The sequence below is a fragment of the Euprymna scolopes genome, chromosome 38, assembly GCF_053919585.1.
Source record: "Euprymna scolopes isolate OS-2025 chromosome 38, ASM5391958v1, whole genome shotgun sequence".
Lineage (NCBI taxonomy): Eukaryota > Metazoa > Mollusca > Cephalopoda > Sepiida > Sepiolidae > Euprymna > Euprymna scolopes.
In genome coordinates, this window is record NC_136519.1 from 7749010 (window position 1) to 7776922 (window position 27913).

The 27913-nt window shown below is 32.6% G+C and overlaps 1 protein-coding gene across 6 annotated transcripts in view; it reads left to right on the forward strand.

Moving 5' to 3' along the window:
- The window catches only part of LOC145263058 (vacuolar protein sorting-associated protein 41 homolog), a 411356-nt gene that overhangs the window by 30806 nt on the left and 352637 nt on the right, over nucleotides 1-27913 (forward strand). For 3 of the 6 annotated variants that reach the window (XM_080119904.1, XM_080119906.1, XM_080119905.1), the window contains exon 2: nucleotides 22876-22899. The exons of the other annotated variants lie outside the window; for them this stretch is intronic. In XM_080119904.1, the coding sequence (XP_079976030.1) occupies nucleotides 22876-22899 (24 nt within the window). The remainder of the gene's footprint in view (nucleotides 1-22875; nucleotides 22900-27913) is intronic. 6 annotated transcript variants of the gene reach the window in all.

A 27913-nucleotide genomic window follows, 5' to 3' on the forward strand; every position in this document is an offset into this window, starting at 1 on the left:
TAATTAATTTGAAATTGTATTCTTTGTATCGTTTGCACCAAAGATTGAACCATTAACCTCTTGAAGACTGTCACTTACAACTGAATTTGATCTAGTACTTTATCCATTACACTGCATATCTTAATTCTAACCATATTGTCATCGAGAATAATATGATAAACTTTATACCTTAACTCTATATATCAACAAAGTCCTTTTAGCAACATGATATTTGCATTAGTAACTGTTGTAGATGTGTCCCCATGACCTGTCGGATTAGGTTTCTCTAGCGTGGTCGATGTTTTTGTGTTCACTATGACATGAATCTACTTTTTGACCTATCTCCAAAAAACTTTAGATTCTAGAAACGTGGTCCAACACATTTACCATTTTTCCCCTTTTTAACTTAGGGTCACCCTTTATCAAGGCCTAAAGACCATTTTTTAGGTTAATGAGTATTAGATAAATGGTGAGACAACAATGATGATCAGTAATGGTGGAATGGGTATGGTTTAATTACATAGGATGACTCAACAAGAATTTATTTACATTAGACTTGAAAACGACTGATAGTCAGCTGGGAAAATAATGTTCCATGGGCAAACATTTCTAAACAAGAAACTTTGCTCATTGAGTTTTCGTTTAAACCATGATTGTTTCCTGCAGTTACATGATAGAATCTTGGTAAATTCTGTAGAAAATGTAAATGATTTTGTGAATAACTCTAAAACAGAAAATGTTATTTTAATAGCTTTCACCAAGATGATATTTTAGAACTTGTATTATCATCGTAATATCCAACACCAACATGACATACGAAGGAAAACAAATGATGCAACAGATTCTGCTACACACACGAGTAAAGGGTATGAGCCACATGCCATTCAGCTGTAAGGGTCTACTGTGGGACAGCTTCTATATGATGTGACACAATGGAGTGTGTAAATATCTCCGCTAAACGATCTGTAAAAAGCTTAATGTTGAATGCAACAGGAATTCCTGATACCAGAAAGAACAGTTGGAAAGAAGTCCTGCACCATCCACTATGATTATGTAATTCCCACAGCTATGTAACTAGAAAACGGAACTATTAAACCTGGCATAGTAATATGGGACAAGGAGGAGAAAGAGGCAACCTTAGGAGTTGGTGTCCTCAATGATGCTGCGTTAAACAAAACTGAGGGGAAAAAGATGCACAACATAAGAAACTTCGGAAAATCTCATCAATCCAGTAATTATAGGAGCACCCGGACACATGAAAAGGTATTTCAAAAACTAACTGGCAAATATACATGGTGAACCAAGTGCAAGAGAAATACCACAACAATTACACTAAGAGATGGCTAACATCTTAAAAACATCTCTCGGTTGGAGTATCTAAAATAGTAGTTGAATGTTTGGCATCCTGTAGGATACCTCATCCCTTGCTAGAACAAAATTAGAAATTAAAAAAAAAAAAAAAAGACAAAGATGGACCCTTATCTAAAATGTTTTAATGGCTTTTCTAAACTCTCATCATCTATATATAGAAATTGAAACTAATTAACATTGTGGTTCTGAATTTTGGAGATGATTGATTATTCGGATTATTTGGATTTTTCGGACTTTTGTGAAAATAGCACTAAAGATGAGAACAGTAGTTTGAAGAATCCTAGTAATATCAATAATTACCAATTCTAATATAGAAATAGAATTAAAATTTCTATAGAATTCTAAAGAAGCAAAATTCTAACGAAGATGATGCCTGCATATCGAAAATGACTAGATACTAACTCCTCAGGTGCCCCAAATGGATTTGACATCCTTAACAAAAAAAAAGTTTTTGTCATAAAATTTGATCAAAAGTTATACAAATTATCCATAATTTTATATATTTCTGTCTGTGAAACATAATATTGTTGGCTTGCTTCCCAGCTGACTAATAATATGGTTGTTTTCAAGGTTAATGTAAACAAGTTCTTATTGAGCCGTCCTCTTAAATAATTAAACCCTACTCAAATTTTACCATTACCAATCATCATGATTTTATCTCGCTGTCTATGTGATGCTTATTAATCCTTATCCTCGAGTGGCCTTTGAGCTTTGATAAGAGGTGACCCCCCCTCCTTCCCCTTAAAAAAAAAACCTATGATCTCCCACTAATAAAATAAAATGAATAAAAATTCACAAACTTGTGTGACTGTAGATTCCAAATGAAGATATCAGACGTTTTATAAAGTCACAAGCCAAAGTTTGAACTGAAGTCATTTTGTTTTTTGTTTTAATTTTATTTTCAAAGGATGAAAACCAAATTTTGCAACACTGGAGCTTCAAATGTCTTGTGAAGTATTTGTGGGAGTTAGAAGTCAAATGAGACCATTTTTAGATATCTCACAGAATTAACTTTTCATATTTTAGGTCTCGTATTAATTGAACAAAATAACCTTTACCTTATAACTCTTTGGATCACAACTGTAAAAATTGCGACATATGTCACCATTCCAATAATCATAGGAGTAAGTGGACTCCTGAAAAAGAATTTCAAAAAATTGCAAGGCAAATATACCCGGTGAACCAAGTGCAACAGATTCAAATAATATCACTTGCAATGATTAGAATATTAGATTTGTTGGCTGGAATGTATGAGATAGCGGGTGAATATCTGACATCAGGTACGATGCCCTGTCTTTAGGAAATAAAAAATAAGAAAATGAGAAAAAAAAAAAAAAGATTAAGGTATTCTTTTTGCATAAAAAAAAGCTAATCTATAAATGTGAGAATGTGTAAGGACACTTCTCAACCTATATACTCAACAAATTTTGGATTTAGAAACCTGAAATTTGGTATATAGGGCATTCAGACATGTGGAAAACTTAATCAGCTTTCATCCAAAAAAAAGGGTTGCTAATGGGGTCAAAATTGAAAAATTGGGGCTTGGTAGTTATCGGATTGTTATCTTTGTCTACTATTTCACGACTGTGCATGTGTGGCCGTGAAACATGACAGATTCTTATGTTGAAGAATAAGTAGGTTTGAAAACACTTTATATATAGATCGCGGCAACATGGTCTAACAGTAATCGCACTTGACTTAGTCTTTAGGTTTTGGTTTCGATTTCAGCTTGAGTAATTTTTTTTTTATTTACAAGAAGTGAACTGTTCAGAAAAAACGTAATACTCACATGCACATATCTCAGTTTCTTTTCGTTTTTTGATATATATTTTTTTAACGGAATTTAACGTTATGTTTAATAGCTATGGTATTTCTGTTTATAATAAATAAGATATCTCCATCATTTAAAATGTAATATTTATGCATATTTTATGGCTGGGCAATGCAAGGCAGCCTTCTAGTAAGTTATAAGTCTCCTCAGTTCTATATTCTCATGAATAGAAATGAAGACTTATTTTACTATCTAATTGACATGTGTGTTTATGGTGTGTATGGATACACTTTAAATTTAGATGGCAAAATAAAGCAAAAACAGTCTTTCTTTTAAATACATCGCTTCCAGATTTGTGTATTGAAAAATAACTTTGACATTTGTCCGACTAAATTTGAACAAGTCTATAAATTGTTTGTATGTCAAGATATTTCCAAGTTTCTCCCCAGATATTTTCAATGCCTAGCAAAATCATCTGACCACAAAATACAAATTTTCATTTTCTTTTTGTCTATCTTTATGACAAATGTTTTTTTTTTTTCACTTTGAATATATACATCTATCTTCAAAATCTGCATTTTTACTGTTTTTAATCACTCTGTCGGTTTTCCCCTTAAGCAAGTGCTTTTAAATAGGAGACTTTGTTGCTGCGCACCACAACATTAAAATATTAGAGTGGTTGAATCCATATAGTGAGAGAAGGTGAGTGAAATACATAGACAGATGAATCACTTGTTAACTTAATTACAAATTACGTACCTCTATTCCAGAACTAAGGGATCTTTTAGCATGATTTTCATATCCTTGATGTATATAGGAAAAAAGCTATAAGAAAACAAATATTGATCTACTCAGCCTATGTATAATGTTATATACCCTGCTCCCTCCAAAGAAAAAGGGTTGATGCACTCTAAAACAGAAACTGAATGATAACCATTTTATGTATCTCTGTAAATCAATCAACTGAAAAATAACCTTCTGACATTCGTTCAACTAAATTTGAACAAATCTATAAATTGTTTTTATCTCAAGATATTTCTAAATGCCTATCAAAATCATTTCTCCACGGAATACGGATTTTTATTTTATTTTTTCCTATCTTTAAAGAAAATATTTTTTTCACATTAAATATATCATTTATCTTCAAAAGTTTCATTTTTATTTAGTTTTTAATCGTTCTGTCTGTCTGTCACTCTCAAATTTTGAGTATTTTTACTGTTAAATGTGCAGATTTAATCAATATATCTTATTAGATGACGGAACCAACGGTGTGCCAAGGGTTAGTGCTGCTGAAGCTCAACATCATGATTGTATGTCAGAATAAAAAAAATAAAAAAAGCTCTATAAGTTCTAGTCCTAACTAATATCAGAAAAGGAAATAGTTTGAATATGATCAGATGCCTGCTCATCCAAAATTTATTTTTTGTCACCCCATGTATGTTTTTGGCTGGAATATCTTAAATAAGACGTTATAGCTTGCAAGTTTAATTGTGAAGTATTACTTTCATCGGCCTGTTGAAATTTAAATAGCATTTTAGTTTGTTGGGTTTTGAAAACATTTTTTCTTTTGCTAAACGACAAATCAGAAAAATACGGATTTCAAATGCTCCTCTGTATTTCCATAAAAGGATCGGTCTTTTTGAAATAGTGTTTTAAATATGTCCAGATATCTCAACAAGAGATTTTGTTTCCATTGGTTGGTTTATCCGAGCATCCGTCATGCTTAACTTTTATATAGTTCTTTTGATAGGTCGACAATCTCTATATAAGCACTGTCTGACTGTCGCTTAGTGTCAAATAGCATTTTTAGATATGTTGACACATATGAGGCTCTGTCTGTCCATTTGTCGCACTTAAGTGCTAAGTAGCAATTTTAGATGTCGACACCTCACTATATGAGGCTCTGTTTGTCTGTATGTCACACTAAAATTTACATAGAATGTTTAGATATGTCGGCACATTGATACATAAGACTTTGTCTGTCACACTAAAAATGTAAATAGCATATCTATATATGTCCACACATTGCTACATGAGGTTTTGTCTGTCAATCTGTCACATTTTAGTGTTGAATAGCAATTTTAGATACATCTACAGCTGTCTGTTTGGCTGTGCATTCATTGATCGTAAAATCTTGAAATAGAATTTGTCTGTCTGTTCATTGAGCTGTTGCACTTAAGTTTGAAATAGCATTTTCATTGCTTGATACATAGATTGAATATCATTTTGTGCTTTTTTTTATTTGAATTTTGGTATTTTCCTCTTCATCTGCAAATCTGTCCTCAAAGTTTACCATAGTGTTGGATTGTGTAGTGGACTTTCGGTCCGCGCCCAAGTTGTGGATAACTTGACAAAGACTAAAGTTACTTTTCATGAAAGAGGAGAACTATTTATGGCACAATGGGAGATTCCATTGTGCACACATGGGCCAGTCTATTCTTATTATTATTGTTGTTGTTGTTGTTGTTGTGTGATAATGACTAACGCAGTTCTTTTGATTATTCTACACATAGTTTAACATCTTTTGATTATTCTACACATAGTTTAACATCTTTTGATTATTCTACACATAGTTTAACATCTTTTGATTATTCTACACATAGTTTAACATCTTTTGATTATTCTACACATAGTTTAACATCTTTTGATTATTCTACACATAGTTTAACATCTTTTGATTATTCTACACATAGTTTAACATCTTTTGATTATTCTACACATAGTTTAACATCTTTTGATTATTCTACACATAGTTTAACATCTTTTGATTATTCTACACATAGTTTAACATCTTTTGATTATTCTACACATAGTTTAACATCTTTTGATTATTCTACACATAGTTTAACATCTTTTGATTATTCTACACATAGTTTGTTAACATCTTTTGATTATTCTACACATAGTTTGTTAACATCTTTTGATTATTCTACACATAGTTTGTTAACATCTTATTTACCATCTTCTCATACTGTTTCTTTGATACTTACCAGATTTTATTTTATATTAAAGATCCATAAATGTTTCCTACATTCCTCAATGCCATTTAGCATGTCTTAGTTTTGCATACAGTGATGCCAGCAGTGTTACTCCACCCACCACCGCCAAAAACGAACTAAAAAATCTTTGGAGAATTTTGAAGAGATTATCAATTTAGTTAACTGTCAAGAAAACTCGTTGAAATGGATATTTCACACATATTTCACAAATGTGGAACCAGGAAATACCGATTTTGTTGAGTCATTTATTATTTTTGAAAACAAAAAAAAAACAAAAAACCCTCAACTTCTCTACTGATGGTTTTTTTCATCATTTTTAAGCTTACTTTTGTTTTATTTATATATTTATTTAAACGGGTTATTTTTATTTTTGTATATTTAATTTCTTTTTAAAAAAAACTATTTTTCCCTAAAGTTTTTTTTTTCAAAATTTTTTCGTCCCTGTGTTAAATGGCTCCTTGCAAGTTTTGCTTAAAAATAGTATTTTTTTATTTATTTTTTTAAATTTTTATCAGATTAAGATTTGTATGTACGATTACGGATTGGATACTGGTGCATTGTACGGACCAGATGTCATTACTGTCGCATATTCATTACAAACCGGATTTCTCATAAATATCCAGTATTGCTTGATCAACAATGGCGGGTATCTGTGCATCTATGTTACCGCTGTCACGGAAAGACATTTTTCTCATAAAAATATTAAGACATTACAATTTCTTATAGTAATATTAAAAATGTATAATTATTAAAAACATTACATTAAAATTGGTATATAAAAATGTTCTTTTTCAATAGCTTCTGGAAAGTTCTAAATATAGTAGTGTTCTATTTGAAATGTTTCTGGAACTTTCCATTCACCAAAACTATAAAAGAATGCTGATAGCATCAACTCTTTAGTCAGCTAGTCATTACGCTGCTCCAGATTGTCGGACGCTGACTAGATTAACTCCGGCCTGGGATCCAGATCTGGTTGAAAGGAATCTGATAAAAAGAGTCCATTACAAACACTCGTTTGATAATTATAAAGATTTTCTGACCTTCTCTTTGACCAAAGAATATTGTTTATTAATTCTTAATAACACGATCTTTATTCTAAGCGTAAACAAGGCTGAATTAAGAACTTGCTTATCTCCCTTAGGCCATTTGTAAATATTTTTGTTTATTATGTACAATAAATACTTTTATTTATTTTTCTTTAAACCCTGAGTTTTAGTGTTTTTATTTGTTTTTGTTTTTTTTTTAAGCATATGTTGCATGTTTAATACCCCTAGACTCAAACACATAACACCGTGCTGAAATGTTATTTAGAAAGCCATTTTTAACATGGGGAGGGGGGAATGCTTTGTAACTATTCATTTAGCTATTAAATACTATTAAAAGCCACGACAATAATTTGAACGAGTTTTCAAGTGTCTTTAATGACACTCTTCATATTCCAGCATTGATGTTGCAGACGTTTGAGAAATCCGGTTTGAAATATGTACAATTACTGATTTCTGGTTCGTACACCACAGATTGGAGTATATATTTTATAAATTGCAAAATTAATGTGTTAATTAATAAATAAAATTAATATAAGCGTTAATTTTTTTTTTTTTTTTTTTTTTAATATCTATTAGCTCTTTGAATGTTGGTAATTTAAGATTAAAACAAATTATTTTAGAAAGTATGTGATTGCCTAAACATGAAATTATATTTATCCATGTCAAAGTAAAAAACAAATGTTTAGCAGAAGAGTTCAAAGTAAAAAAAAAAAATTAGAAATGTGTTGTATTGTGGGTGTACATGACGGGGATGAGACAATATCACGGGGACAAGACATTGTTTATAATGGAGTACACAACGACATTTATAGTAGCAGATAGATTATAGATGAAGAGGAAGATGTGTAATGAACAGTTATTTTTAACACAGAGGGGAGATATATTATATACAAGGGGAATACAGTCAACACTTTAGGAGGGGTTTCATAAAAACTTCATTATTCAATATGATGGGACAGTGTGATGATACATAATAACAGAAGACAAAAACACATTACCTTTTGGTTGGTGACAAATGAGGCTTACATAACAAAATGAAGACATTTATTTCCAACTGGTGATGAGAATGATAGGAATTCGATGCATGGCAGAATTACTACATTGTCTAATCTTTTGCTTCCGAAAGGAGCTTAGGCTAATTTTTTCTCAAATTGAACTGACTCTTTGCTGTCTCAAACTCCGACTGATTCATCTAACTGTATATATTGATTCTATATTTCTTTGTGGTGTCAGAATGCAACCAACATGCCTGGTTTGCCTGTGGACACTGCATATGCTTCCAACACATGTTCTGGCAACACAAAGAACATTCCTTAATTTCCATTCCCATTCTGCCTGCTCTGGCCTAACTTTATTGTATAGTTATTTCTACTATAATGGACAATGCACTACATTCCTGGAATCGCCTCTAAATAGCAATATGTATTCATTTTAACTTTTGATCATTACGTTCGATTCCAGCATTCTTTTTTAATAAATATTATTTTCGATCCTAATTACTTAATTTCTCTAAATATCAGAAGCTGCCTCCTGTAGTGAGTGGCTGAGATTTAGAGATTCTCATAACATCTAGAGTTTTTTTTTTTAATCACGTTTGTCCTTATTCGTTTGAATTTATACAAAATAGAGCTACTAAACCTGACATAGTGAGAAAACATAAGGAGAAGAAAGAAACAACCTTAGAAGTTAGTGTCCTTAGTGATGCTGGTTTAAACAGAGTTGAGAGGGAAAAGATAACAAAATTCCAAAGTTTTATGTATGATATGAAAAGAAACTTGAATCGTTAGGAAGATTTCCATCATTCTAGTAATTATAGGAACAACCGAACTCTTGAAAAAGAATTTTCAAAACTACTTGGCAAATATACCTGGTGAACCAAGTGCAAGAGAAATACAAGCAATTGCACTTAAAGGGAGGTTAGAATCTTAAAAAGATCTCTAGGTTGGAATGTCTGAGATAGTGGGTGAATGTTTGGCATCCGATAAGATGCCTTTTTCCTATCTAGAACAAAATATATATATATATATATATATATATATATATTAAGAGCAAATAGTTAATAAAACATGTTAAAAAACACTTTAAATATGTTTTTAACGCTTTTTCAATCTGAAAAGGAAACACTTAATAAGTGGATAGTCCTTAATCTGCGGAGTTTCGAAGAAATACTTTCCTTCTCATCAGAGGGTAGGAATTAGCAAAATGCGGGACCGGATTTTGCATACAAAAGTATTTGATGAAACTGCAACTAAGTCAAAGACCTTAGTTGATAACAAAAAGTGAAGCAGAGGGAATATGACGAAGAAAAAGGTGATTACACATGAATGGATAGTCTGGTGAAAGTAAAGTATCCAATGACGGTAAATCCAAAAATGTAAATCCAAGAAAGTTAATTAAATTTCCATTCGCACAAGTAAAATCCAAGGAAATCACGTAATTGGAAGATGGTCCAAAATAATCCAAAAGGCCGAAATCCGTGGAATAATTTACAAATATGTACAAGGAAAAGGGGAAAAAATTCCAATAAAAATAAGATATGCATTTAACACGGCTGCTGAGACAAAGTGTAAATAAAAAAATCAGCGAAGAAGAGAAAAAAAGATTAAATGGTGATAGAATTAAATATAAAATAGAAAAGCAAATGTCAAAATGACCCAGACAAGATAACATTAAAAGGCGCAAAAAATATAGGGCAAAAAAAAGAGGTCAACTGAAATGTACAGGTTATTACTTTAGAAAATCTCAGCAAGAGTTATTAAAAGACACTAAATGGAAAAAATAAATTAATAAATTAAAAAAAAAATAAAATATAAAATAAAAAAACATATATAAAATAAAAAGAAAAAAATTTTTAAGAGGAGAGGATGGCCAGTATCTGCAAATTCTGAATAAAGCGAGTAAGTATGTAAGTAAATGCATGTAGTAAAATATAAGTAAATATACATACAGAATATGAATGTGTAGGTAGATTGATATATTTGATAGATAGGAATATTTAAAGACTAAAATGGAAATTGCAGATAAAAAAAACCGGCCAAGCAAAGAAGAAATAAAGAATTAAAATAAAGAATTAAGAAAGTATGTAGAAAAAAACGATAATATTAAAGAAAAATTATATATATCTGAAAGGTTAAAGTAATAGCTATGTAATTTCAAAATTACCATAATTAAATTTGGACTTATGTTTACAGAAAGAGATCAGTTCGTTTTTAGAATTTATTATATTGTTACTTTGAGGGGAAGTAATTATAGTTATAGCTTCGGTTTATTTTATATATATATATATATATATATATATATATATATATATATATATATAAATTGGTCCTCACATCAGTGGGAGGATAAGCATAAATGAATCTATTGAAAGGAAGGCCCCCAAAACGATACACATTCTCTCTTGATGACCCTCTAAAACCTAGTGTACAATATATTTATGCTGTAGAACTATTCGGTTAAAATGTTTGGAATGGAGGATGAAAATGTTAACATTTAATGCTAATAAAACTAAGTTTATTTCCTTTAACAATTACAAGAAACCTTCACAATCACCTACAATCATGAATAATAATCGCTCTTTTTTTTCACCCCCAAACAAGATATATTGCTACTTAGACGTAAGGAGCTACTATTTGGAATTGTGTGTAGTAGACGACTGTGGGGAGTTAAGCAGCGAGATGTCTGTTCACATTGCATTTAAAATTCTGCAGGTTAAGACAGTAAGAGGAAATGGAAACAGAATTCCAAAGTTGGAGGGAAGAAACTATAAGAGTAGAAAAGTTTTCCGCATTTAGGGACCTCTATAGTGAAGGAGTGGGATTTTGCTGTTTGTCTACAATATGTACATCAAGGGTCGGGGCACAAGTAATATGAAAACATCGGGGCATATTTCATTAAAGTACTTGTAAAGTAGACACAGGGATGCAACATTGGTGTTGATGAGATTAGTCGATAGTACAGGACCTATTAGATTTAGAACTCTTTTTTGGACTCTAAGAGTGAGAGATTAGTGGTAGATGCATTAGCCCCAATGTGGCAACAATACTTGTAGTATTGTGGAGTGGCCCCCAGGTTGGGAAATCATAGTAGTGCGTAGGACTCCCTGGCTATGGCACATAGCAGTTTTAATTACGTCGATCGTCTGTGGGTTCACCTGTTTACTAAGCGGTTGTCATGACAACGAGTTAAGACTAGTGAGTTATCTCACCTTAGACTGGCACTTTTTCCTTATCTTGCCTCTCGTCAATTGTCAAAAATGTCATAACAACGTTGAACCTGAAAACAAAGCGGTTGACAACTTATTTTTGTATAAAATTATATTTTACAATATATTTACAATTTAAAACAGTTCGTCTTTTTTTTTCTTTTGGTGGTTTTGAAGTTCACCGCGATGGTAACAGTGTTCTCACAGTGTTCTGAAGAGGGAAATGACGTTTCAACGATCCGGTCTTCAGCAACACGTGCTGTCCCTTGTTTCTCCTCTCTCTGCTAGCTCTCCGCTTCTTCTCGTTAGATTCACCGTTTTTATTGGCATTTTTGTCGCTTTGTTTTTTTCCTATCCACGCGATCTGTCAATCAGCTGATCGATAATAGAACATGCGTTCTTTAGTCACGTTTTGACAATTTCTTTGCCAGTTCCTGACCTCGGACGATCGTCTGATTTATCTTCAGTTGACCGACACGTGAATTTACCACTCATGCCAATATCTGTACTTCCAGAGCTTACGAGGAATGTCACGTTTCTTTGTTTTGTAAACAAAAAAATCGTCGTCCAATTTCTCTGTTTATGACGTAAGCACTTTCTCTTTTCAACTGGTGGACAATCGATTATTCGATGCCCACTCTTTTAAATCTTTTATTAAAGAAGTTTTTTCTTTTCAGTTATGTATGATGGTTCCAGCCATCCATTACATAACATACTCCATGCATGGGCAAATTGTGGCTTTGTAAAGATATAGGATGCTCTCTAGTGAGTAATTTTCTAGCATAGTAGAGGGAGTCCACCTTTGCAGCAGCTTTGGCAATATCCTCAATATATTTGCTCCAATTTATGTTACCAGTGAATATTAAAGGAGTTTGAAAGATGAGCTCTAAGGTAGGGTGTTATTTGTCATGGCACTTGGTGGTTGAAAAGTTTTTTTGTTTTTGTTGTTAAAGGAAAGTAGCTTGGCCCTCATGTGACATAATCGCTTGCATCAAATAGACCAAGAATTTGTGGCCAGGAATGAAAAGTGATGGCAAACCAACCCTATGTGGTCAGGGATTGAACCTGTGGATGGATATTCTGGGTTCAACGGGATATAACTTTATAAGCCATTTTTATTTACTTTTTTATGCCTTCTTGGTCAGTTATAGTTCCCACGTACTATGGGTGAAAACCTGCAATTGTTTCTGGCTCGCAAATTCTAAATCTAGACGCAGAGAATTATGAGGTGCCTTCAATAAATTTCCAGACTTTTGTTGTATGGACACTTTTTTTTGATAGTAGAAACCTGAAACTCTAGTCTCCTTCAAAGTAATCTCATCCAGCTGCAATGCACTTGTTATATCATTCCAACAATATTTGGAAGTCCTCTTGTGTAGGCATGTGTATGACCCTCGTCACAGCCTCCTCTCCTCAATTGTCTCATAACGACAACCTCTAAGGCTTTCCTTGAGCTTAGAGAATAACCAAGTCACAGGGAAGGTGAGGAACTGTCTTGATGCTCATCTTGGTCATGACGTCTTTCTTTCTGATCTCTAAGCACACTTGGGAAAAATTTCACGCAAATCTTCTGCATCTTTAGTTTCTCATGAATAATTGTGTGTACAGTTCCCACACTGACATCAAATTTTGAACTTATTGTCTCTATAGACACATGTCGATCCTTATCCATGAAATTCTTTATTTGGCCAATCAACTCTGGTGTTCTGACTTCCTTATTCCTTTCTACACCTCTCATCATCCCTCACAGACTCCCTGCCTTCCTTGAATCTCTTATGCCACTCAAAAACTGATGCTCCATTTATGCAAGATGGTACAAAAGCGGTCTGAAGCATTCCATATGTTTCTCTGGCATTTTTTCCAAGTTTAAAACAGAATTTTATTGCATATGATCATTCTAAAGTGCCTCACGCCCAGATTGTATTTTTGAAATTCATCAGTTGCGACAATCGGGCTTTAGTAGAGTGTATTCCAATTCCTGTTGTAGCTGTTCATTTAAACCTGAAATCATAAAACTTGGTCAGTTATTTTATAAGATGTATAACGATAATGTGCTGAATTTTCAAGTGTCTATGTCAATTTTAAAAGTCTGGAAATTTATTTAAGGCACTTCATATTATAGTTAAAACCCAGTAGCCCTGACAAGCTGATGTCAAAAGGGTGATGTAAAGAATGACCCTTAAGTTGAGCCAGCGGTCTGTTCCGTGAGAACCAGGGAATCTCAGTGAAAAGTGAATGCACCTGTTGATTGAGATGAGCCAATAGTTGAGTCGGAGATGAGGTGCAACTCTCTGATTGGTTTATGATGAGGGGGGATTTTGCCATAACCCAACCTGAGTGTAAGAGGCACGATTCTAGCAAAGGTCAAGAGAACAGAAAAGAGCGGCAAAGAAGAATAACAGGAACCCCTTCCTCAGGGATAACATTAGGGTGACATTAATAGCATTGACGAACTAACAAAAAAGGGAAGGAACAAATCATATATGCATCGTGTGTTTTGTACATGGCTTTGATTGTTCCTATTTACAATGCCTCCCCACGAGACAGAGTTAGACACCAGAGTCGTTTTTTAACGTGGAGAAAAGGAACAAAAATAAAAATTGTCTCAGTCGTGAAGGATTTCTCCTCCACTGACAGAGAACAAGAAATTGAAGTGCAGCATCTGAAGAACAGATACTACACTTTGATCCTGATGGCTTTGATTGTTATGTGCTATTTTTTTTCTTCCTTCTTGGAAATTGTCCTTCTGTAAATTTTTAAAGTTCTCCAAATATATATTTATATAACTTAAATTGTTGTAGTTCATTGTGATTTTGTTTGAAACGTTACAGGAAAGAACGTTCAGCAAACATGTGGAGGACCCATTCATTCTTTTATTTCTTTTATATAGCAGACATGCTGTCGATCAAGTGAGAGTCCACCTACTAATATATAATATATATATATGTATGTATGTATGTATATATATATATATAACAGGTACACGCTGTTGAACCAAGTGAGAGTTCACCCATTCTTTTATACATCAGGGGTGCAACAGGAGACACTAGACATTGACAAGATTTTACTCTGAACGACTCAAGTGGTGAACTTTGAGCTTTTATTGAGCTCGGCATTCCGTGAGGGTTGCCAAAAACATTGTGACTGAGTATGATCTCTATCACAGCCTGAAGAGTGCGGTCGAGACTTAGGCAGTTCTTATTAGTAGCATTAAATATTACCATCCATCTATGGCCTCATTCCACTACAGATTGAAGGTCATTTTATAGAATTTCTGTGATTGCCTTGAGAGCTCATTGTTCAAATTATTACAATTCTTTGGCCCTAAGCTTAATAAGTCATTATCTTATTTCAATAATTTTGATTTTTATACTATTTGGAGTCTTTGGATTACTGTTCTCATCTTGAGTGTTATTTTCATGTTTTGGTTGATGTAATCTCCATTCTTCTTTGAGTGTAACTTGTCAAATTCTGGAATCTGTATGGAATTTAGAACAAAGGCTTCATGTGTATCTTGTCTGCAAGGATCCGTGGCATAATGGATAAAGTATTTGGTAAAATTCAATTGAAAATTACTCTCTTCTGTGACCTTCTTCTGAAGAAGAGACATATTACAATTCATATAAAAAAAATAAATAAAAACAATTTCTAAACATCTCTGAAACGATTGTATGTCTCACCATTATTTATCTTTTATTCTTGGAACTGTAATGTTGTAAATGTATTTATCTCTATTCATTATACATGCACACAAAGTAATATTATTTATGGAAAACTCATTTACTTATTGTCCAAGAATGCAACATCAATAATCAGTGTACGATCGTTTCTGAGACTAAACAATTTTTATCAAAAGTTTTTTCATCAGATAGAAAATTTAAACCTATCATCAAGACTAAAATGATGATAGCCCAGGTTTATACAATCAAGAAGTTTCAATGTAAATTGTAATTACTTCTCTTTTGCCTATAAACATCAGGATTTGCTGTATAAACATTAGCTCTGCTCACTTTAGTTTTGATCATAATTGTCTATTTGGTGTCTGATCCCTGTGCTGATGTAGAAACTTTATTTTAATAAAATATTGTATCTACCATATGACCTAAGGATACATGCATATCAAAACTTGACAAATTAATGCAGGTTAATGAATAAATGTATATTTGCGCATGCGTAGAGGATAGACATTAAGTTTACTTACACCTGCCAAGTTCCAATTTTTCATTTTTTACCCCTTAGCAGCTATTTTTCCAGTTACAAACCAAATCGAATTTATCCCACAGGTCCAAATATCCCATATATATATATATATATATATATATATATATATACAGTTTAAAATCTGTAAACAAAAAAATTGACATAGTATGGTAGACCATTTCACACACGCACACACACATCTTTTGCAGTGATTGCTTGGTTGGTCACATTATTCTAGGATTTCAGACAAAAGTTAAAATGTCGGTTTAGGTCTGAGGTTTGAATCGTATGACTGTCAGAATGACCATCTTCCATGCTGATGATTCCCTTAAAAGAAGTAACCTTTTTTTTCCAGGTGAAAACTGATTAAAAAGGTTTCCTCATGTCTGAATACTCTATATACCAATTTTCAAGTCAAAAGTGTAGATCAAAATTCGTTGAGTATATAGGTTGAGAAGTGTCCTCACACACGTCCTCACTTTCATAGATGTATAGATTAGCCTGTAAAAGTCATACTTTGCAGTATAAACGTTGTCTATCCTCACTTTTTTTTTTTTTTTACAAAGGCATCACCACATTATCAAGGCCCAGAGGCCACTCAAGGATAAGGGTTAAAGAGTGTACAGTAGAAGTTGGTCAATATAGTAATCATTAGTAATGAAAATTTGGTAAATTTAATAACTTATATGGAACGGCTCATCAAGAACTTATTTACTTTAGACTTGAACAAAACCATATTGTAGTCAGCCGGAAAGCAGGAAAACGGAAGACAATTCCACAGGCGTGCAGTTCTAAGAAAGAAGCTTTGTTCATGGAATCTACGTTTAGGTTTAGGGACAGATAAAGAGTGGGGGAAATTATTGATAGTGTTTACAGCTAGACGAGTGTTTCTTGTGAAAGTTTGGCGAGGGGGGACCATAGATTGAAGCTCAGTTGAACACTTTCCATGAAAATAACGATACATCAGAGACAAACTCGCAACATCTCTTCTGTGAGATAGAGGTTGCAAGGAGGAGAAAAGGACATCTCCTACGAGGCTACGAAGTCTATTTTGAACTCTATCAAGGCAGGCCAAGTCCTTTCTAGCAGCTCCTGCCCAGATGTGGCAACAGTATTCCATCATTGGACGTACCTGGCTCTTATATAGATAGAGAATAGCATCAGCAGTGAGATATCTACTGGATCGATAGAAAGATCCCACCATTTTTCCAGCGGCCTTGGCAACAGATTTGATATACGTGTTCCATTTAAGATCAGGAGTAATGGTCAAGCCCAGAAGCTTGTCAAAACTTGAGGCCTCCTGAAGACGAGAGCCATTCATTTCAATTGATGACAAATGTGGATTAGAATGTTGATGATGTAAAGAGAGAAGCTTGGTTTTAGATGCATTAAAAGTAACCAGCCACTCCTTTCCCCATTGTACTACGTGCTCAAGATCAGAGGAGAGAGAATTGGAGAGAACTTGGTCGTTTACTGTCTTAGATGTGGTACCATAAATGGTAGTGTCGTCAGCATAAATGTCTACAAATGATGTAAGGATATGATTTGGAAGATCATTAATGTAGATCAGGAAAAGAGTTGGGCCCAGGATGGATCCCTGAGGGACACCGGCATTAATACTGTGAGCTTCTGATTTTTGCCCCTCAACTACTACTCTTATGAACCTATCAGAAAGAAATGATTTAATAATTGAGAAGACTTTTCCAGCTATACCATAGCTAGCGATCTTATGAAGTAAACCTTTATGCCATACCCTATCAAAGGCTTTAGATATGTCAAGAGCAATTGCCCTAGAAAGATTGCCACCGTCGAGAGATTTGCTAATCCTATGCGATATAACTGTAAGGACATCTGCTGTAGATCTAGCAGAACGGAAACCATATTGAGTGTCACTAAGAAGGTTATTTTTGTTGAGATGTTTGATTACTTCTGTATTTAATACAGATTCTAGATTCTTTAATCTTGATCATGTGTTTAATCCCTGTGCTGATGAAGAGACTTTATTTTGATAAAATTAGTATCATCTCTGAAACAATTGTACACGATTGGTTATTGTTAAATTCTTGGAGCCTAAGTAAATGACTTTTCCATAAATCGTATTATCTTCTGCTTTATATATATTCAGTTCTTCTGCTGTTGAACTAACTTTATATCTCCAGTATTTTTAACACTTGGTCACTCTAGCTAAGCTTACTATTAAAAATTAAAGGTGGGCTATTTATCTATCAAAGTTGGTTTTCATTTGGTTCCAGACTTTTCTGAATTATAAGAAATTGTCCATCCATCAATAAACTAACTATTGGGACTTCAAATTTGATTGGACTTATTGTCTACCTTTGCAGATTGTATACAGTTTTCAGTTTAAAGCGTCCTGGGGGTGTGTGCATAATTCTCCTTAAAAATGTGCTACCTCTGATGTTAATGAGGCATTAACTGTAGTTAAATGACGTGAAATAAAACAAATTCGCATAATCTGAGCACATTTTGATAGATTTTGCAGAATTCAAATATTTCTTAACCAATAATTTCAGTTGTACAATTTGAAAGTTAAAAATAGACAACTGCATATATTCAAAAGTTAGTACTTATGATGCATAACGACTATGCTATCGTTGGAATTGTCTGGGCGGTTTATGGAAGACGCTAAAGTGCCAAACGTAAGTTTTGTGACTTTTTTTTCACATGTACTGAAAAATTTTTTCTATGAAAAATATTTTTCTTAGTAAGAAGTTAATTCAGTTAAATTCAATTGAAAAACACAAACAATATTCGTGAATAATTATTGGACAGTTTTTACTAACTTTTAGAAAATTAAAATCAATAAAAAAAAAAAAAAAAATTTAAGGTAAATTTCACGAATATTTATTTTTTTGAATAACTGATAACAAACAAATTAAAAAAAAAGATTTTTTATGATTTTTGTTTTTCTAGGATATTGTTGTTTAAATCCAGGTAAATGTATTTTAAGTTTTTAATAATAAAAAAACAATGATTACAAACAAATGTTTTCTTTATGATTTATGTATTAGTTAAGGCGTTCAGCATTTTCTATAAAACGCCCGAACGATTCTGCCGATAGCATGTTCTTATACAGCATAAGTACACAAAACGTATTCAAATTCAGGAGATATAAATATCGTTGTAGCAAACAATTGTGTTTTTTTCTTATCAATATTGAAATCATTTTTTTTTTCTATCATTATTGAAAACAAATGAGTTTTAATGCTGCAAAAAATTAAAACTTGGTAATTTTTTTTTTTTTTTGTTTGTACATATACTTTCTTTGTATCATTCGAATTTCATGTTATGTAAATGGCTTGTAAATGCATGTTTTATCAAAATGTGAGAGGGACATGTAACAAAATACTCAGACAATTAAATTTTGTATTCCATCCATATGAAACAATAGATTCAATGTGATATAAAACGATTTGAGACAATGATACCTAAAGATTGAAACGTTAAATTTTTAAACATTGAAACTGGCCTCGATTAAGACCAAATTGAATAACATTGAATTTGTTTGCATTCCTTTCTTTCGGGCCGATTTAACAAAAAACACTTTTGCTAAAAATTCAAATCGATTTAATAGAAAATATACATATTGATTTTGTCTGAATTTTTTGGATAAGGAATTCTTTTTTATGATTTTTCTTTAGACTGTTGTCCTCCATATTGCTATTTCTGTGTATCATGTAGACTGATGTTTTCTGCTTTTAAAATTTAATGAATTGGTTTTTACGACGTTCATTTTTAGATTCATAGGCACTCGTTCATAACATAAGTAGTCATGTTTTTATAAATCGTTGTTTAATTTTTTTTTCTTTTTCCTTTTTTTTTCCTTTTTCCTTTTTTTTAAATGTATTTTTTATTAATAATTCCCAAATTGAATTATTACTAAACTGTTTGAGGATTCTTATATCTAATCGTGAGGCCCCAATTTGGGGAGTTGCAATTACTCTCAGGTTTATTTTAGACCAGAGTGATAATACCTGTAAAAGTTCCATCCCTGCATAAAACTGATTTACATAATATCAATTTTCTCTCATGCATGTGTCGTTGAACAGCAGGGATGATTCCTGTTTGTTTCTCTTGCGATCCGTTTTTTTCCATTTGGCAGGCCAATGTAATATGTTCTGTTTGAGTGTAAAAAAAAATTTGCCATAGTAGTGAATGGATCGCAAGAGAAACAAACAGGAATTACCCCTGCTGTTGAATGAAACCTGCATAACAGAAAAAATGCTGCCCAAATATACTAATAATATCAATTTGCAAACTTTTTGTCTGTGAAACATTTTTATAACATCAATAAATATTTAAAGATATTAACTTGAAGTATATCTTTTTACCAAAATGACTGCATTTGACATTTCATTGCACAAAGTTACAAGGTGGATCCCCATTTAGAAATGCTAGGCACTGCATGTCATTTTCCCTAACCAGGATATTCATGCTGATAAAGGACTGTATGTGAAATTGTATACCCTATGAACTTCCACTTTAAGTGGAAGGCAAATTGCCCAACCTTGGGTGAGTACCACAAAAGAGCTATTACCAGTATACAAAAACGTTAATATGCTATACATTAATTAAATCATATTGAATTATATATATTAATAGTCTGTCTTTCAAGATTTAAGCTCAATAGATGTTCAGAGCATATATAAATAATAGCTAGAAAAATAACTTCCGGTAACCACATCCTTATTCATTTTCAAGAAGATTCAATTTTTAGCAGACAGTTTCATTGTTAGACAACCAACATGGAGTGAGGCATCATAAATTTTCTGAGTACAACTCGTTAAATGGAAAAATCAAAACTGTGTTCAAAAACATTAAAAAAAATAATGGAACTCATATTTTTTTAAAGCATTTATATATGTAGGTTCAATTATCAAAGCATCTATATATGCAAGTTCAATTTTTAAAGCACTTGTATATGTAGGTTGAATTTTTAATGCACATACAGGCTAGAACAGTAAATTTTGCCCTTAAGAAAACAATACTACAGCTTTATTTTAAAACTTTTATTGAAAAAATCAATTCTGATAACTTGATTACGTAATAGAGCAGATATCTATTGAATATAACCGCCTTCAGCCTCAATCATGCTTCGATACTGGTCCAGAATTGGGAGCATGTCTTTTTCACAAGTGATGGTGGGAGCTTGATGAATACTTGCCAGATGATGGTGATCAGGCTGACTTTGGTGTTGTAGGTGGCCATGTTGATGTTCTCAATGTATGACAAAACGAAATAGTACAGTGGGTTCAGGTTGAGGGGGGCAGAGGGCCAGCGAGAGAAGGGTACAAAGTTGTAGCACTCCTTCTGAACCCTAACCCGACGGTCTCTTTAGACTTGTGGGCTGGCACTGAGTTCAGCAGCCATCTCATTACACCAGAGAATCACCACACTCTTCAGCACATCCAGGTACACTTTGGTGTTGACTTTCAAGCCGACTTCGAAGATGTCAGGTGGCATGATGTAGCGCTCATTTGAAACCACACCAAAGACCATAACCATGACTGTAAAGGGTCGTCTGCATTGAGCTGTGCCCTCAAGCGTTGACCCATCTGGATTTGCATTTTGAGGGTGCTGGCAATGGTCCTGTTGTCATAACTTGGGTCAGTAGAGAGCATGAGTTGTACAGCGGCGCATCTCTGATATCGCTTGTTGAACATTGTCTCACTTTCAGACATGATAGAAAGCTCCTATCGCTCTTGGGATTTGTACACAACTGGCAAACTAATAGATGGTCTGCAAAAAAAAAAAAACTTTTCATCCAACGGAAATAAAATTGTCATCTTTTCTAGGGGGACAATTTTATCGTTCCACCCTGTATATGTAGGTTCAGTTATTAAAGTATTTATGTGTAGGTTCAATTATCAAATCTTTTATAAATGTAGGTTCAATTTTTATTTATTTATTTTTTTCTTTTGGAGTTGTGTACATAACATCTAGCCACACTGAAACAACAAAAAAGATGTGTGTGGTTCTGAATTTTTTAGATAAGGATTTTTGGATTACTGTTCTCATCTCAAGAGTTATTTTCTTAATGTTTCGGTCGATGTAATCTCCAACCTTCTTCAGGTGTATCTTATCATACTCTGGAATGTGCACAGAATTTTGAACATAACTCTCTATTTACTCCGCACTGGTAGCATCCTCTCATTTTGCCAGCCATGACTGGGTAGAAGTCTTAAGTAATTTGCAGTTGTATTTTGAGTGTCATCCACACTGAGGATTAAACCTTGTGTAAGGATCGGTGACATGATGGATAAAGTATTTAAAAAAGTGACACTCTTCTGGAGGTTGAAGGTTTAATCCTCAGTGTGGTTAACTCAAAATACAATTGGGAATTGCTTGGCACTTCTACCCAGTGGTTGCGATGAGGGTGATGGAACGAGAGCATACTACTCTCATAGATTAAATAAAGAGTTACATTGAAAATTCCATGCAAATTCCAGAGTTCAACAAGATGAACTTAAAAGAAGGTTGAAGGTTACATCAACTGAAAAGTGAAAATAACATTCAAGAACAATAGTTTGAATTATCCAAATAATACGAGTAGATGTTTGTGGATATTTGAATAATCTATGATGAAACTTAATTTTTGTACTGATTGCAATCCCATGCAGAGGGGTAACCAGCTGATTGCAATCCCGTGTGTAAATGGTCATGTAACTTGCAATAATCCACTTTGGCCTTTATATCGGCTAGTTGAGAGATCGGAGAGGTCTGAATCATCTCATTCGTCTCTGATCAACTCATGATCTAGTATCAACCGTTTTATTCAATTTGATTCTTCTAAAAATCAAAACCCTAATTTCTTTCTTTCTTCACAAATAAATACTAAAAGTAATCATTTCTAAAAGAAAAAAGTATTCTCCATATAGGATTCCATTTCACAATTTTATTTGGCATAAAATAATCCATAGATGGTTGATATGCCGTAAACAAAACTTAATATTAACCAATTCATGAGATTTAAGTAAGCACAAAAACATCAGTGTACACAAATAATTAACATGGACGAACAATAGAGTTCTGGCCTTCTAAAGGTCAAAGGGTATGACAGTGGAAACAAAACAAATAGCAATGGTGAGAACAATAGTTTGAAGACAATGTAAATGATTATATAACATTATATACCTTGTGAAAAAAAAACGTTTTTTTTTTTCATTTATGGAAATGTTTTTTCTTGTTCGTTGGATTAAACTATTTGGCTAGTTGTTACAATGTGAGTGATTGGTGTTTTGTATACAGCAATGAAGAAATGTGTTTTCTTTCTTGATTTCTTTGTAGCCAGTCATGATATGGTTTTACAAGGTATGGTCCTTTTCTTTGTCATGTTTTCTGGCAACAGTCTGCTGTGTTTATTCCTTCTATTCTTGTTGGGCATTCTCCATTTATTTTCTTTCTTCCGGGGGACCTCTACAGCATTCAATTCACACATTTAGTTATAAAGAAATATATACTTTTGATGTATATTTTACATAAAATTGTTTTTCCAAATTGTCACGGTTAATTAAGCTCAATGAAAATGACTTTACAGTTTCAGAGCATATATAGCGGCAGTAAATATACCAAACCAAAGATGGCCTTTGGTTTGGTATGTTCACTTCTGAGACATCGCATGTATCACAAATTAGAAAGAAATATGATTTATTGATTGTACAAAGACTAATATTAGTTTAATTTTAAGATACATTGGTTTCAGATGTATTAGATCATTCAAACTATTGTTATCTTGAATGTTATTTTTCACAACATTTCTGCTGATGTAACCTCTCACGTTCTTCAGGTGTAATTTGTCAAACTCTGGAATCTGCAGTTTCAAACGAAACCCTTTATTTAATTCATGGAGATAGTAATCTCTTATTCCATCAGCCATGACTGTAGAAGTCCAAAATAATTTTGAACTGTATTTTGAGTGTCACTCACATTGGGGATTGAGCCTTTCGCCTCCAGAAGAGTGTAATTTTACAACAGAATTTTACTAAGTATTTTATCCACTATGCCACAGGTCCTTGCAGGAATTACATGTAGATCCCTGAGTTTGACAGATCCCCAGTTGGAAAAGATACGCTTGAAGAGCAGGAATTATATTGACCGCAACATTGTGAAAAATAACACTCAAGATGAGAACAGTAGTCCGAATAGTACAAATAATCAATCCTCATCTCAAAAATTCGGAAACAAATTACTGTTTTGATTAAGGATGTTCTGGTTTTGTCCATCTGGTCATTTTAGAATTAGGAAAACATTCCGGCTTGTTCTTATTGCAGTTCTAGTTTTACAATGTTTGCTTCAAAAGGGATTAATGTTTCTGGAATGAGAACAGGTTGGAATTTTGTCTAATTCCCAAGTAATCAGATGAACGAAACCCGGGTATCCCAAATAGACACAGTAAAGTATTTAAATAATATTTATTAAAACAATACTTATTTTGTTAATTTTGAATGTGGCCTACATTTCAGTGAATGAGAATTTTATGACGGCATGTTGAGCAAATCAAATTTATGGATGTTAAAAAAAAATTTATGAATGGTAAAAAAAAAAAAAAAAAAAAATCTGAAAAACTTAGGATTACACATATTTCATAAAATGCAAACCTGAAATTGTAAAGATGCAAAAATCTTTAACATCTCAAATTCTTTCGCTCCATCTATACACGTGATTCCATTTATTGTGCTCTCAGGAAGATCTCATTAACTTAGGCAGTAATGAACCATTAAAAAGAAATGTTATAAGTGAAATATTTTCTGTTCATTTTTGATATTCTCAAACTGTTGGATATTTCATCCAATCCGTGTGTGTATGTGTGTATATATATATATATATATATATATATATATATATATATATATATATATATATATATATATATATATACACACACACACACGCACACACACACTGTAAGGAGTCTACATGTGGATTAATCAACGTTTTGACATTTCCGTGTTGTCATCAGGACTCCAAATGAATTTCACTGTCAGAAAGTAACTTTAAAATAAAATCTTCTTAAAATGCAGTCAAATCTTTATAAGCTCTAAGCATGTATTGGGCACTTTAAAAAATGTTTTTAGTTCATGTTAGCATATACTTGAACTTAACCAATTAGACTATATGTATATATTATAAAAATCGAAGTATACTTATACAGCAAAATTTCTTTTTTTTTCATAGAACCGGCAAGGAACACTATCTTTTTAATTTAGTAGCTTTTCATGTGCTCTCCTGAGTACTTATCTTATTTTTTCTCAAATCGAATAAAGAACATTTCCATGTTTTTATTTCTATTTACCTGATCACTTTCTAGCGATAAAAATCATTTTTTATCGCCTTGGTATTCTCGTACATCAGTGCTGCAACCAACAGAATTGATAGGAAAATTTCTGCTTGAATGCAACAATATTTATATAATGAGGGTCATTCCAAAAGTAAAGCCTCCTATTTTTTTAAGCTTCAAAAATCGGAATGGTATCATTAAAATGAGCGACCTTTTGTACACCAGAATTTATTTGCCAAGAATTCAATGATGCATCTCTGCTTCTGATGCATGCCCATGACTGAGGTTGCTTTCTTAGTCTCACACCATCAATATCTGCAACAGAGATGAAATTTTCAGGTCATGAATGCATAAATCCAGTCATCATAATACAATTTGCAACCCCATCAGATCCATTCAGGCGGAATAAAAACATAGGAGGCATTACTTTTGGAACACCCTCTTGTACATTATCCACTTTGGATTTATCAGGTGCATGTTTGGATGATCCTTTTCTATGACTGGGAGATGTAGCCGATGAAAGCTGTGCATTTCAAAAGGTGCCGAATTCTGCAATTCCAGTGGCATCACTTTCACTTTATCAACACATAAATCTGGACACTATGCAGGATCATCTTCCTTGCAGGATCATCTCCCTTGCAGGATCATCCCCCTTAACCAAACGTTTTTAAAAAGGAGACTTTGTTTGTTTGGCTACACTGTGCTCTGCAACACAGTTCATCCATGAAGCACTAGCTTCAGTACCACTCCAAGATTGGTAGAGATGCCTGGGAAGCCTGCTAAGATGGTCCCGAGACTAGCTACTCATAATTATCTTGACTATTGCAGACCGCCGTGTGTGGTCTGCATTTATCCAGGATGCTGTGTTGTATGGGAAGAGCTGGTTCAACCCATCCTGAGTGAACGCTGCCAAAGTCAAAATGTACAGTTGACTCATGGACTAGCAAGCAATCAGAACGCAGGGAATGAACTCGTCCATCTAAGCAAAATTAAATATCCCACCCTGTTTACAAACCAACTTTATAAGCTTAGTTTATAGTCTAGTTCAACTGGTCAGACAGTTGAGCATTTGCTTCAAAATTCAAAAAGTAGCACAATACTCAAATGCAGTCATAATTAATCATTAATAATTTCATAAAAATATTACAAAGACATTATTTTGATAGATTATTGCTAATATTGATCATTAGGATGAACCTGTAATTTTTTGAAGATGGCTCATGAAATAAAGCTCTAGGATAAAAGGCATGAAAATGGTTCAACATCAACTGGAATTTTTCAGTAGTTATGAGAGAATGACATGTTACTGCAAAAGAAAAAAAAGAAGTTCCTTGTCAGTCTTATTAGTAACAAATTTTCATTTAGGCATGTTTTATCGTGAAACGTGGACCGACTACATTTTTAGCACCCCATTTATACTAGCAGCTTAAATGGACAGATTTAGCATGATATATTTTTGTTATCACTTGAGTCATGCTTTATCTAAATGTAAACACCTTTTTTAATTTGGCCTTAGAATAATATTTTCTTTTTAACACCTTACCCAGCAAAGGTAATTCACTTTTGTTGGGTAAGGAATTGAATAAAAAAAATATTTTCACCCAGTCTCTTTTTTTCAGAATTCAACAAGTCCAAACACACATAATTTCAAAACGGTCACAGATGAGTTTATACATTAATTCTGGATGTTTTTTGGTTCTTTCTCTCCTAGAAATATATATATATATATATATATATATATATATAGCTGGTGAATTAAACACCTGATATGTTCAAAATAAAATTTCAAAGTAAAAAAATATTGGAAATAGGTAAAAACAAAAAATTTCTATAATCAACATAAAGATGTGAAAAAGAAAAGTTGTCTGAAGCTCAAACTTAAAACCCTCCCTCACCCCAAAAAGATACAGATTAAGGCTGTAAAATATACCAGACGATTTGTATTTTCTTTAAAAAAAAAAATCTGTAATTATATTTATCCATTTTTTATATATATATATATATATATATATATAATCATATTTCTGGCTGTGTGTCTGACTAAAACTATCAAAATTACACTTACAAACCTGATTCAATATTACTCCAATCAACAGGTTATGGTTAAAAAAAAAAAATAATTCTTGAGATCACTGAGACTAAATTAGTGCACAAGGTCGAGAGTTAGAAATAAAAAAAAAAAAAGAATTCCTTCCACTCTTATTGGTAATTCAAACAGCTTGCTGCTGATTACATGGTCTTTATCTTTTAGTTTGTTATTGAAACAGTTGCAAAGGTGTGTATAACCTAGGGATAATAATGAACTCTTACTTTACTGGAAGCATATGTCTCTCAGCGTCAAACCCCAAGTTATACACAAGCCATGCACACTTGGTAGCCGGACTGACGTATACCCACACTCTCTATTTGTTGTATTTTATTTTTCTGTTCAATATATTTTGTTTCCATGAATTACAGGTTTGTTTTTCTTTCAAACTCTTACAGAACGACAAAGTTTATGCGTGAATCAGAAAAGTGTGTTCAAAAACTAATCTAATAAAGTTTTTGAAAAAGTTGCTACACACACACACACTTAATTTAAAAAAAAAAAAATTTTTATGTCCATATCCAAAATCCCTTGAAATGTGAGGTAAATTTGCTTGTTTTTCTTTTTAAATAATAAATACCATTTCGATCAAAACTATTGTTGAACGATACAAAATCCCATAAGTACTTTTAGTACATTTAGTTTGTTTTTTTTATCACAGGAATTTATTAAAAATAGAAAGGTGTAGATTTGAATTAATTTTTTTTTTATCACAGGAATTTATTAAAAATAGAAAGGTGTAGATTTGAATTAATTTTTTTTTTATCACAGGAATTTATTAAAAATAGAAAGGTGTAGATTTGAATTAATTTTTTTTTTATCACAGGAATTTATTAAAAATAGAAAGGTGTAGATTTGAATTAATTTTCTTTTTCATAAAGTTTAATCATAAACTTTAAAGAAAAAAAGATATTTTAGAGTTAAAATAAACATTTCTATAATATATTACTTCATCTTTTCAA